This window comes from Spea bombifrons, chromosome 4, assembly GCF_027358695.1.
Source record: "Spea bombifrons isolate aSpeBom1 chromosome 4, aSpeBom1.2.pri, whole genome shotgun sequence".
In the NCBI taxonomy this organism is placed as follows: Eukaryota; Metazoa; Chordata; class Amphibia; order Anura; family Pelobatidae; genus Spea; species Spea bombifrons.
This window is the reverse complement of record NC_071090.1, coordinates 14,214,696-14,228,140: the sequence shown is the minus strand read 5'-3', so window position 1 is coordinate 14,228,140 and position 13,445 is coordinate 14,214,696. Positions and strand designations below refer to the sequence as shown.

At 38.6% G+C, this 13,445-nt stretch overlaps 1 protein-coding gene across 1 annotated transcript in view; it reads right to left on the bottom strand.

The window, feature by feature from the left end:
* Window positions 1-4,699, bottom strand: part of SLC23A1 (solute carrier family 23 member 1) — a 129,399-nt gene extending 124,700 nt beyond the window's left edge. The window contains exon 1 of the mRNA XM_053465375.1: window positions 4,656-4,699. Within this exon, the coding sequence (XP_053321350.1) occupies window positions 4,656-4,688 (33 nt within the window). The 5' untranslated portion in view covers window positions 4,689-4,699. The remainder of the gene's footprint in view (window positions 1-4,655) is intronic.
* Between the last annotated feature and the right edge of the window lie 8,746 nt (window positions 4,700-13,445).

Here is a 13,445-nt window from a genome sequence, read left to right as displayed (position 1 = left end):
CGGATCTTACAGGGATCTGAATCTTACAGGGATTCGAATCATTCAAAGAATATCACCATATTTTTATAAATAAATACATTAATAATCACTGCCCCCAGGATTTACATTCCCCTTTACCTCTAACTGCACCTTAAGTTAACTTTATTAAATTAATTAAATTAACCCTCAGCATTAAATTAACCCATAACACCCCATCAAACATGACTGCCCCTAAAATTAACTTTAAACACCCCATTAAGCATAACTGCCCCTAAATTAACCCTAAACACCCCGTTAAGCATAACTGCCCCTAAATTAACCTTAAACACCCCATTAAGCATAACTGCCCCTAAATTAACCCTAAACACCCCGTTAAGCATAACTGCCCCTAAATTAACCCTAAACACCCCATTAAGCATAACTGCCCCTTAATTAACCCTAAACACCCCGTTAAGCATTACTGCCCCTAAATTAACCCAAAACACAACATTAACCATAACTGCCCCCAAATTAACCCGAAACACCCCATTAACCATAACTGCCCCTAAATTAACACTAAAGACCCCATCAACCATACCAATTTATTAGGTAATTTATCTGGAATACATGCAATTAATTTAGGGGCAGTTATGGTTAATGGGGTATTTAGGGTTAATTTGGGGCAGTTATGGTTGATGGGGTGTTTAGGGTTCATTTAGGGGCAGTTATGCTTAATGGGATGTTTAGGGTTAATTTAGGGGCAGTTATGCTTAACGGGGTGTTTAGGGTTAATTTAGGGGCAGTTATGCTTAATGGGGTGTTAAGGGTTAATTTTAGGGGCAGTCATGGTTGATGGGGTGTTAAGGGTTAATTTAACGCTGAGGGTTAATTTAATTAATTTAATAAAGTTAACTTAAGGTGCATTTGGAGATAAAGGGGGAATCTAAATCCTGGGGGCAGTGATTATTAATGTACCATATTTATTTATAAAAGTATGGTGATATTATCTGAATGATTCAAATCCCAATGAAGGCAGAGAGTCCTTCAAAGATTCGGATCTTACAGTGATCCGGATCACTGTAAGATCCAGATCACTGTAAGATTCGGATCCCTGTAAGATCCAAATCTTTGAACGACTCTCTGCCTTCATTGACATCACTCGAGTAGGCAGGCAGGAGGGTTCATTGACTAATGAAAGGGGCGGGGCCAATTGTTAGTGTGCCTGCACTGAGGGACTTTGAAACAGTAACTCCTGTGAGTCACACTGAGTGATCCGAAGATTCAGATCATGAATCGGATCATTTCAGTGAACGAGTCAAAATGATCCGATCTTCCCGTCACTAATGCTCTGTCCTGTGCCTCCGATTCCTTGATTCCAGTCTTGCTCTTTGCTTTAGCTCTGTTTCCTTTAAAAGGTGTGCCCCACTCGTGTGTTCTGTTTGTCTCAGTCAGCAGTCTAAAGGTATGTCTCATTGCTATGTGTTTAGATTTCATGTTTGGTTTGTTTCTCAAATGAAATGCTTTTGACTTGATAAAGGGAGGGCCCCTGAAAGCTTGTCTATTACTTTAAATAATGTTAGAATAAAAAAGGTATTGCAAGATTCTGCAACAATCTTATACACTGGACTAATACAGCTACTCCAAACTACACAACCTTAGTCTTTAATACATCCAAAATACATATCCTAATCTATTACCCACTCAATAAACACAAGAAAAAAAATTAAAACAAGATTAAAAATAGTGCCCACCTTTAGCACCTTAAATATTAGCTGTCAAACCTTTATCAATGGTTCATCCAGAATATATCCTAATCTATAATATTAAATATAATTCATTCTCAGTGCAAACCCTTAGTGAAGACTTTATGTATGTGTCTCAATTAAGCAACTTCATTTAGAGGAAAAGAAAAAAAAATGAAAAATAGTGTCCGTCTTTATCACCTTAATTATGAGTGATTATAAGCTATTATCGTTAATCCAAAAATGTATAACCTAAACTATTACCCCTTCATTAAACACAATAAACATTTCATTACCATATCATTTTATTAACCACATACTACAATTTCTAAATTCAGTAGTTGCTACTAAAGGTGTTATAATACCATCCAATTCGCACCTTGTGTCATTGAATTCATAACATATTCATCCAAGAAATTGATAATGTAAAATTACCACCTTGATTGTATCAGTCATAAATTCATATATATATATATATACACGCTTTTTTTTTTTTTTTTTTTTTTGAAGCTTTGTTTGCCTTCCGTGCCCCTTTTGTATGCCATTATCACAGAGGAGATCTACACATTTGATAAGTTAAACTCTACTAGGTCAATAAATATATGGTAAATAAATAAATGAGTAAATAAATAAATAGAGCGGGAAGAAAATCTCTTCGCAACAGTCAAGTTTTAGTTTTCTTGGTATAAAAATAGAAAAATGAGAACAAATAGGTCAAGTTCTACTGGGTCAATGAGTATATAATAAATATATAACAAATATATAAATATTTAAATGAATAAAGGGTAGGAGGTAAAAATATCTTCACACCTGTCAAGAAAGCTCAGTTATGCAAACAAGATATTTGAGGAGTGACGGAGCATCCTAAATTAATTTTTCAATATATATTTTTGCAGTCTCTCTACCAACTCACATGTCTCCTGAGCAGGAGTATTAGCTTCTTAGCCAATTCTGAGCGTCACCTCCATTACCCCTGGCAAATAACCGTGACTTAAAATTCCTTCTGTTTCTAATAAGACGGTCACCTCTTTAGTGTAATAGCACCTACTCGGTGTAGCGCAGTCTTCCCCCACCCTGGCATATAGGGGGTTAAAAGGCATATCATGGGACAGAGTGGCATTTCTGGAGACAGAGTGGCATATAGGTGGTATAAGGCATTTCTGGGGGCAAGTGTGCATAACTTGGTGGGCAGGTTGGCAAATAAAAGGAAATAAAAAATAATATATATTTTTCTCAATCATAGCTTTTATTAAATATGAAGAAATAGTTTACATGAATTAATATTTACTAGTAAAACTGTTTTTCATATAGGGTCATCTTATATCCAGGCTTTTCTTTTCAGATTTGGGGGGGTTGTTTTATAATCAAGCAAATACGGTATATTTATTTCATTCACTTCTTTGGGGGGGGGCACTATTTATACTCACATTTTATACATAATTTGTCTGTTTTTGTTCACCTTTGCTTCCCCCTTTGCCCAATTCACCTTCCATCTCATTATCATTACATTGGATTCTTGTATTGCAAGTTCATTCTGTTTATATGGTTAACACCAATAAATAATTTCTTAATTGAATCGGCTGTCTAGGGGAGTTATTTTCCTGCCTGTTCATTGGGGAGGCAATGAGTAATGATTTTAATTTTAGTATATAGAGAATGGTCCATAATTTGATTACTAGCTGATCATTAAGCACATGAGTGCAAAACATGTCCAGCTGTGCAAAGTGACCTAACCTTCCTATTCTTGATCCAAAAGAAGGCAAAAAAACCCTAATTAAGCTACTTCGAATTCTGCCATCAGGGGGAAAAAAATCCTTCTTGACTCCAAGAGGCAATGAGATTTCTCCTTGGATCATGAAGCTATAAAATATTAATGTTATTCTATTTATATCCCTGTATGTCATGCCTTTCTAAGAAAATATCGAGGCCTCTTTTGAAGGCATCTAATGTATTGGATAACACCACCTCCCTTGGTAGTGAATTCCATACCTTTATTGTCCTCACTGTAAAGAATCCCTTACTTTGTTGTCTATGAAACCTGTGCTCTTCCAGTCTCAGAGGGTGACCTCTTGTTCTTCGTATATTTCTGTTAATGAACAGGTCACTGTAGAGCTCTTTATATTGAGCCTGCATATATTTATATAATGTTATCATATCCCCTCTGAGACGCCGTTTTTCTAGCGTATATAATTTTAACTTTTTTAGTCTCTCTTCATAACTAGTATTTTCCAATCCCCTTATTAATTTCGTAGCCCTCCTGCGAATGCGTGTGTTAGTTTGAGTGTCTGGATATGTGTGTGTCTGGGAGTGTGTTAGTGTGACTGCCCCTCCAGAGGTCCTGCTTTGGATCCAAACCTGCCTGAGGCATACTAACAGAGATTGATACTAGAGAGGAATAAGTGCCAGGGAAGGACATTCTAAAAGTCACAGAGGTGGAATCTGAACCAGGAGATGTTATGTATGCCATGAGAATGGAAGGCTTGCAGAAGCAGGGCCAATAGTAGTTGTGATTATGGTGAGGGCAATACTAGTAGATTGAACAAAGAAAATTGGCTAGGATATTTTAAATTAAACATTCCTGATATTATGAGGGCAGGCAGAAAACCCAAGCAACAAACATGGGTATTTGTGGCATGAAAAATCCATACTGAGGCGTTGCAAGAAAGAAAAGAAGAACAGTTCTCTACTTGTACATATATATATATATATATATATATATATATATATATATATATATATATATATATTAGCTACCTAGTTTGGCCATTAAAATTCAAGGAAATTTATTTACTTGTCAGGTGCTCTGTTTAAAGAAAACAAATATTTTTACTAAACACTATCACACATTATGAAGGACTTTCAGAAAAAAAAAATCACCTTTCTTACAGATATTCTATTTTCGCTATGCAATTACATATTAATTTAGAATACCAAAATATAAGAAAAAATGATTACCTGGGATTTATGCTCTTCAGAATCCATATGCATAAAATGAGTGCTCTAAGTGCTGGAAGAAAATACAGCTATGGAAAACTACATACACTGCCTGAACTACAAAACTTTAAGTAATTCATAACACTGTCAATGATACATTCATAGATAATGAATTAACCACATTTATTAACTGTTAGCCTAGTAAAACCAAATATTAATAAGTAAAAGAAGACCTCCTTGTAAATGTTTGATGTTGACTAGATGTATAATTATTACTAGAGTAAAAAATATATAAAGTTTAATTACTTGATGTCTCCAAAAGGATGATATAAACAGTTTTCATGTTCAGGGAAGAGCTGGCTGTCTAAGGCCTGGGGGGCAAGTCTAGTCAAGTGACCCGTTGCGCCACCGAATCAGCCCACTATCCATGCCCAACTTTTCCAAATTTTTGTAATGCATATTGATGTAATGTGATGAGATTGGGAGTACATCAGTACACTAAAAAAAAAGTCATCATACACTGGACGCCTGAAGCCACAATTTAGCGCCACTCATCCTTTTTAATAAAATATGCAGATTGAAATAGAGTAAATAACACAAAACATCTGACTGATTTCTGGGCCTGGAAAGTTTGTCCTCTGAAGTGACTACAAATTCAGGAGGCCGTTTTATCTCTGGATAACAAAAAATAAAATTTGTTAAATTGATTCCTACAGAAATTAAAGTGCCAGGAAACAGATGGCCAAATACACACCAGGACAGGCTCTGCCATACCGACACCCAAACACACACACCAGGACGGGCTCTGCCACACTGACACCCAAACACAAGCACCAGGACAGGCTCTGCCACACCAACACCCAAACACACACGTCAGGACAGGCTCTGCCACACCAACATCCAAACACACGCCAGGAAAGGCTCTGCCACACCAACGGCCAAAAACACACACCAGGACAAGCTCTGCAACACCGACATACCAAACACACACACCAGGACAGGCTCTGCAACACCGACACACCAAACACACACACCAGGACAGGCTCTGCCACACTGACACCCAAACACACACACCAGGAAAGGCTAGTTGCCACACTGACACCCAAACACACGCACCAGGACAGGCTCTGCCACACCGACATCCAAACACACACCAGGACAGGCTCTGGCACACCGACACCCAAACACACACCAGGACAGGCTCTGCCACATCGACACCCAAACACACACCAGGACAGGCTCTGCCACACCGACCCCCAAACACACACCAGGACAGGCTCTGCCACACCGCCACCCGCATCAGTTAATCTACACAAAGCATAAAAATATGCTTTCCACACAAGTTATGTTGCTTCCAGGCTCGGTTGGGGAGATCAAGGATCTCCCACTAACCGACTTAAAGACAATGCGATGCGCGCGGACACTGATGCTGTGCATCAGGATTTGATGTCATATCCCGGCGCACAACACTGAAGCAGCCCCCTCCGCCTTCCGAGCTCACTGCACCGGAAGGACACAGAAGAAGAAGAAAAGCCAAGAGGAAGAACGAAGAGGAGGAGGAAAAGTGACAGTGACAGAAAAATTGTATACTATGTCAGACATTATATAAATATGAGTATATAAATGAGTGAATGAATGTTTGTGAATGTGTGTGTATGATAGGATGCATGTGTAAGTGTGTGGGGGGGTATAGCATGGCATTGGGAGGCTGTAATTTCACGTCTATCATGCCCACACACTTGCATGTACTGGCTGCCTGGGCATGATAGGATTGTGATTGCTGTTAATTATATATATATATATATATATATATATATATATATATATATGTATATATATGTATATATATATATAATATTGTTACTGATTTTTTTTTGTCCAATTTGGGTGCGTTAACTGCACTTTTATTAAAAGTAAGTAACACACCAAAATTGGACAGAAAAATTCAATAATAATAATTCAATATTAATGTATATACCGTATTTGCTCGATTATAAGACAAGGTTTGTTTAAAATGCTCTGAAAATAACCATCGTCTTATATTCGAAGTCGTCTTCTAATCAGAACTCAGATAGAGATCAATGCTCTCCAGCAGCTGGTGGGCGTCTGCAACCTCCTCTGCTGCTGGGGCATCTATGATGTCATATGACCTTCCGGTACTCATTCATTTGAAGTGCCGGCAGCAGCAGTGGAGGTTGTCTGTGCACATCGTGCAGAACCTCCACCGACTGCCCCCACTTCACACCAAGGAATCTGAAGCACGGAGAAGTCTATGGAAGCACCTATTAAGTCGGGGAGGCTAAGAGAGGCATATAGGGGGAGTATAAGGGCTTTCTAGAGGCAGAGTAGCATATAGGGGGTTAAAAAGAATATCGGAGGCAGAGTGAGATAGGGGTTAAAAAGAATATCAAGGAGGCAGAGTGGCATATAGGGGGCTAAAACGAATATCAGAGAGGCAGAGTGGCATATAGGGGGCTAAAAGGAATATCAGGGAGACAGATTGGTGTATAGGGGGTTAAAAGGAATATCAGGGAGGAGTGTATAAAGCATATCTGGGGGTCAGAGTGGCATATATGGGGGTTAAAAGGTATACCTGGTAGGCAGAGTGGCATATAGGGGGTATAAGGCATTTCTGGGGGCAGAGTGGCATATAGGGGGTACAGGAAAATCTGGGGGGCAGATTGGCAAATAAAAGGAAATAAAAACATTTTTCTCAATCATAGTTTTTATTATTATATAAGAAAAAATAGTTTACATGTGAATTAATATTTACTAGTAAAACTTTTTTCTTATAGGGTAGTCTTTTATTCAGGCCTTTTCTTTTTTTCCTAAATTAACATTCAAATTTTGGGGGGTCGTCTTATAATCAGGGTCATCTTATAATCGAGCAAATAATCGAGCAAATACCTGCGCACTATCCCAAATCCCTATGCTGATTTAGACAAATGGAGGTTTTTAGTTTCACTTTTGTGAGGTACTGTATATTGAGTAAAAAAAGGAAAACTGAAAATTTCCTGATTAGCTGAGACCTCCTTCACTCAGATTTTTCAATCCTGGACATGTGGTCACCCTAGGGGTAGAGGTACCTCACCGTGTGTACAGGATGGGGGACGAGAAGCGTAATCATTGCCGCCTTAGTTAATAGAGTGTCCTGAGATCTCTGTTTTACAAAAGAGTGAATTTACAAGTTGGCTGCTTTTTTAAACTTGCATGCACTCTCATATACCCTTATGTTGTATACTCTTCAAAAGTATCATCAGAATTTAATGGCTTCAAATCTAAAAAAACAAGGAGACTAAAATAGTGCAGTATCATCAAACAGCCGTGTAACGGGTTCACCAAGAGAGCTGTAGTAACTCCCAGAGATCACCCACATGTATCCTCCTCTTGTCCCCGGAATCACTTCCAGCACCAGTCAGCATGCGCACCTTGGAACCCTGCTATGTGTACCCAATAAGTAGACACAACTACCTTGAACTGAGTACAGCAGGAATGAACAGTTTATTGTAGTAAACCATAGACTGATATAGCCACAGAACTTCATTAACATAAATTAACAGATACATGTATTCCACCCAACCTTTAATCCCCAGTCAGCAATCCTATTGATGGGATTAATTAAACAATGGAGTTCCTGCCTGTTTGGCAGCCAGGCTGGAGCCATCTCTGAGTACCTTGGGCTCCTGTATGACAGCTCATTCTGTCACAAGCCGTGAATCAGGAAATCCAACTTACAGTTGTAGGCAGCACAACTATCGGAAAAATAGTGTGCAAAAGCGCAGTAAACAAACAGAAGAAAGTCCCGAATCAGCTGCTAAGATGATGGTGAAGCTCTCTCACTCTACGCGTTTCGCCAATGGTCCGTTGGCTTCTTCAGGAGGAAATTCGATTAGAAATTCGATTGCAAATAAAAATGTATTCAAGGTAAGTAATGATTCTATGGACCTACCAGGAAAGGCTTCTGAACTCCCAGGCAACCAGGAGACATCTCTCCTGATTAGCTGAGACCTCCTTCACTCAGTTTTTTCAATCCTGGACATGTGGTCACCCTAAGGGTAGAGGTACCTCACCGTGTGTACAGGATGGGGGAAGAGAAGCGTAATCATTGCCGCTGCTTTTTTAAACTTGCATGCACTCTCATATACCCTTATGTTGTGCATCCAAGCATCACCCAGGCCCCCTAGATTAGCGTGCCCGGTCGCAGTTACGACCCCTGCAGTGTTTTCACATTTTTTGCCAGCTCGCAAAAACTTGCAGTTAGATCCCAAATATATCAAATCACAGAATCTTGGCTTTTATCAGGGTAAAAATGTAACTGGTCGGAACCAGCGCACTGAAAAAAGTGAAAGAATGTGAAAATGTGCAAAAGCTTCAAATGTAAATATTGTGTGTAATAAAACATAATATGTATGATGGAATGCAGCTCTACATGATATAAATATTAATGAAGAGAAAAACTAGTAATGTTGTAGAAAGCAAAATAAAAATGATCAAGCAGAGCGCAAAATTCTGTAAACAGAAGTCAGTTTGTATTTCACTCCTGGATGTAAAGGTTAATAATGTCTTAATGTGGAATTGCTTTGGTAGTGGAGCAATGTAGTTCCAGTTATTTTATTGCAAACCATTTGGAGCAGTTTGATACGTTGCTGGAACAGTAGATTGGTACTTGTTCCCAGGGGTTTATTTGTTTAACCCCTTCAGTCCGCTATGGACATACCGGTACGTCCATAAAACTGATCTCAAGAAACCCTTATCGACATACCGGTATCTCCTCACCTTCTCGCAGCGGCAGAGACATATCCCTGCCGCTACACGGGAGATCAGGCTATCAGACAGCATCGCTGGCTTTCTGCTTTGTGATCGCCTGTAACAACTGCCGGCACGAACGCCTGAAAACGCGCGATCGGGCATTCCCTTTTGGGTCGCATCACTGCTGAGGTCACCCGGAAGGTCATCGGAGGACAGGATATCTCCTGGAGCGTCTGCTGTCTAGACCCTGCTGGGATATCCGATCGCTCCGATGAGGCACTGATCACAGACACTGTGATCTCTATGCAAGACACCATAGACATCACAGTGTGATCGGTGCAGGGGGATCGCAGAACCATGCTGAAACACGAATAAAAAAGAAAAAAAAGTGTTAGGGATTTTTTACATTTTTTTAACAATAAAAAAATCACTAAAATACAATAAATAAAAAAATGAAGTGAGCTAAGTGATGTCATTGTGACATCACTGGCATTAATAACATGTTCACCTCAAAAAATACAAAAAAAAATTATAAAAAAAGAAAAAACCCTTATATCCCATTGTCCTCACAACATCTAAAATATATAACCCCCCCCTGCCCGTTCACAACCCCAAAACCCGTTAAACTATAAGTATAAAAAATACTACCCTATAGGGTACTATACCAGCATAAGTGTTGGTGAAAAAAGTGGTTAAAATTAGAGTTGCAATCCCATCTTACCTAATGTAAAAATTCTACAGCTTTCTAAAGAATAATGTACACCTTATATTATTTTCCCCACATTAGTGCTGGGAAAGTATGGAAATTCTATATAAATTAGGTATTTCTGAAATCAAGTTTAAAAGTTCAGGTGTCCTGAAGAGGGTTTTCTGTCGCTTTACCTAATTTTGTGAGGATTCAGAGGGGACATTCTCTCTCTCTCTTCTCTCTCTTTCTCTCTCTATATATATATATAACTAAAAAAAAAGTTAGTTTTTTCTAATATTCGCAGGAAAGGGGAATAATCCCTGCCCCCATTCAATACCCCCAAACCCATTACGCCATAACTATTAAAAACACAAACCATAGGATACTATGTAAGGTATGGATGTGGCCCTCTACAACATGACATAGTGACATGCACATAGTCGAATTGTGCCCCAGGATGACTGTACCCATAACCCAATGAAGACACTCAGACCTTTGTTAAGTGCAAATATAATTTCCACAGCTTTTCCACATTTACAATATTTAAAAGGTCATTGTCAAAACAGACCATCACAGTTAAACATATATAACAGATTTCCCCTTTATTAGTAATGACAATGACCACCCATAATAAACATATTAACTGTATAACATTGGCACCAACACATACCAGGTGCCTCCACATTAACCCATTGACCAAGGCAGGGGCATACCAAGACACCCCTACCAGAACGTTTAGCCAAATAAAAAACCATGTAGGGGCATACCAAGACACCCCTACACCACCGAATAAGCAAGTAGGGATATCCCGAAACACCCCTACACCACCAAATTAACTAAATAACCCCAAAAATACATTTGGTCATTGTTCAACAGGTGCAATTAAAGTGTAGAGGAATTTTTGCAGAATGTTTAAGTTTTTTAGGTTTTTACATACTAGCACTCACAATTGTTATTTTTTTCATGTTTTTATGGTCTCAAATGAAAGCCCTATTTGTTCTTTTAAAAAAAAATTGTAATATGGGTGGGTACATCAAACACTGAAAAGAGGACTCTCAATGACCTTTATATGGTAAATTATTACACAAAATTCTCAAACACAAGAAGTATGTTGCTAATGACCACCTTGATAACTTATTACCATACATGCACACGTTGTTTGTTATCATATATGTGGTTTTGTGCAAAACTGACCCCTTTTTTGCTTCTTAACCCCTTAAGGACAATGGGCGGTCCCTAAACCCATTGAAAACAATGCATTTTGAGCCCGTACATGTACGGGCTTTGTCATTAAGGGGTTAATAACATTAAATAGCGTTCAGTCAAAGACTCACACCATTCAGCCAAAGGAGCAGATTCAGCCAAGTGGCCCAATGATACTAAATGGTGCCCCAACATTTGTCAAGGATATACATATGGAGAATGTGGGGGGGGGGCAGCATTTTGTGTTATCTCGGCCAGAATGTTAGGAGGAATGTTGCCGTAAGATACATTGTTTGTTAATTTTTTTTCTTGTACAGTTGAAGAAATTATTTTTTGTGTAACGCTAAAATCAGCAGAGATACAAAACACAAACAGTTATTCTGTGCACTTCGGAAAAAGCTAAAGTTTAAATATACACTAAAATATATTCATGGTAATTATAAACAATTTAAACTCCCGAGTTATATTTGAGTAAATCTTTAATGGAGATGTCACAGACGGGAGATTACCAACCTATGGCCCACATCAGCAGAATTTTACTTTAGATCTTGTTTTCCTATTTGGAAAACAATCATATAGTAAATAAACTATCACTTTAAAATTATTCAAATACAGATAGAGATATATTGCCAATGAAAAATTTAGATGCTCCAAGCAGGGACACACTGTAGGAGAGGCTATGAAACGGCTGTCCATTTGTTTTGTATGATATTTTAACCTTTGGGAATCTTCTATGGCCCACCAGAGCGTAAAGGTGAATTCAAACATGGACTTCTTGCCTCCTGTGCCTAGAGGGATCCCAACTGTACCCTACTGACAAGACTAATTACGGTCAAAATATATATCTGGGGGTGTTGGTATCCTCATGCAGAGGAAATATGCCCTCACATTTTGGTTCTGAACTGTCCTTGGGGCGGGATCAGACTGATATGTTGATGTAAATGTTTCCTCTGTAATGGCACAAAAGAGCTAAAAGTTGAGATGCTCCTAAGAGGACACACATCATAGCACAGGCTATGAAGCGGCTGCCTGCTCACAGTTAAGCATCTCAAATTTGTTTGGTATAATATTTTACAATTTGGAATGTCTCGGGGCCTACCCAAAGTGTAAAGGTGAATCCAGACATATACCTCTTTGCTCTCTTGTGCCTAGAGGGATACCAACCGTACCACACTGACAAGGCTAAAACGGTATTTATTTTTAATGTGCTTATGCAGGGAGGGGGGTGCAAGTCACCTCACGATCCCCTGGGAAAGTAAGGTGAATTCTGCAAATCACAGGTTAATGAATCTAGAAAGTGTGGGTTATTTGTAATGAATTGTAATGCAAGTTGGCTTTTGTAAAAGTTTTTGCCAACTCATAAGCACTTATAATTTAGTGAATAGATGTCATTTAGTGTGCTACTATAAGCAGCACACAAATTTCCATATATCAAAAAGACAGGCAAAATTTTGGGTTCATTATTGTGAGTTGGCATTCACAAAGAAAATAATTATTTTAGCTATGTGTGAGTATTATTATAAGTAATAACTATAATAGCGTTTAACGAACAAAGGTGTTAGTTCAACAATTACATTTCTGCATGTGTGTAGAAGCAATTCATCCACCACAGCTCTTCATACCAGGACCAACCTTAGATGTTCAGGCGCCCTGTGCGGACTACTCCTCTGGCGCCCCCCACATCCCACAAAGAAATCTTGTAACAAACAACTAGCTTTAATTAAAGATTATTTATGTGCGAGTGCAAACAAGTACAATAATACATAACTGGAAACACTGTTAACAATAATATACATTAAATATAAGAAAAAAACAGCCAATCCGTTGTAACAAAAACATTTTTTTAAAAAAAAAAATTGGGCCCCGCTACACGCTCCCTAGCATGCAATCACTCCCTCCGCTCCTGCACCAAAAAATAAAAAATAATTGCCACACTGACTGCAGATTAGGGGACTGTGAGAGTCAGTGCAGTCTTCCCTCCTTCTGACCCTTACTTTGAGAAGTCCTCTTTGTCCCCTCATTCACTAAGCATGACCTCTGTTTTCCTTCCTCCCTGTGAACTATAGATCAAATAAACAACACATATAAACAGCACTTGCATGTATAGATCACATACAAAACAGAATCAACACAAAAACCAAGCTTTGCAGGTAAAGATCAATTAAAAATCA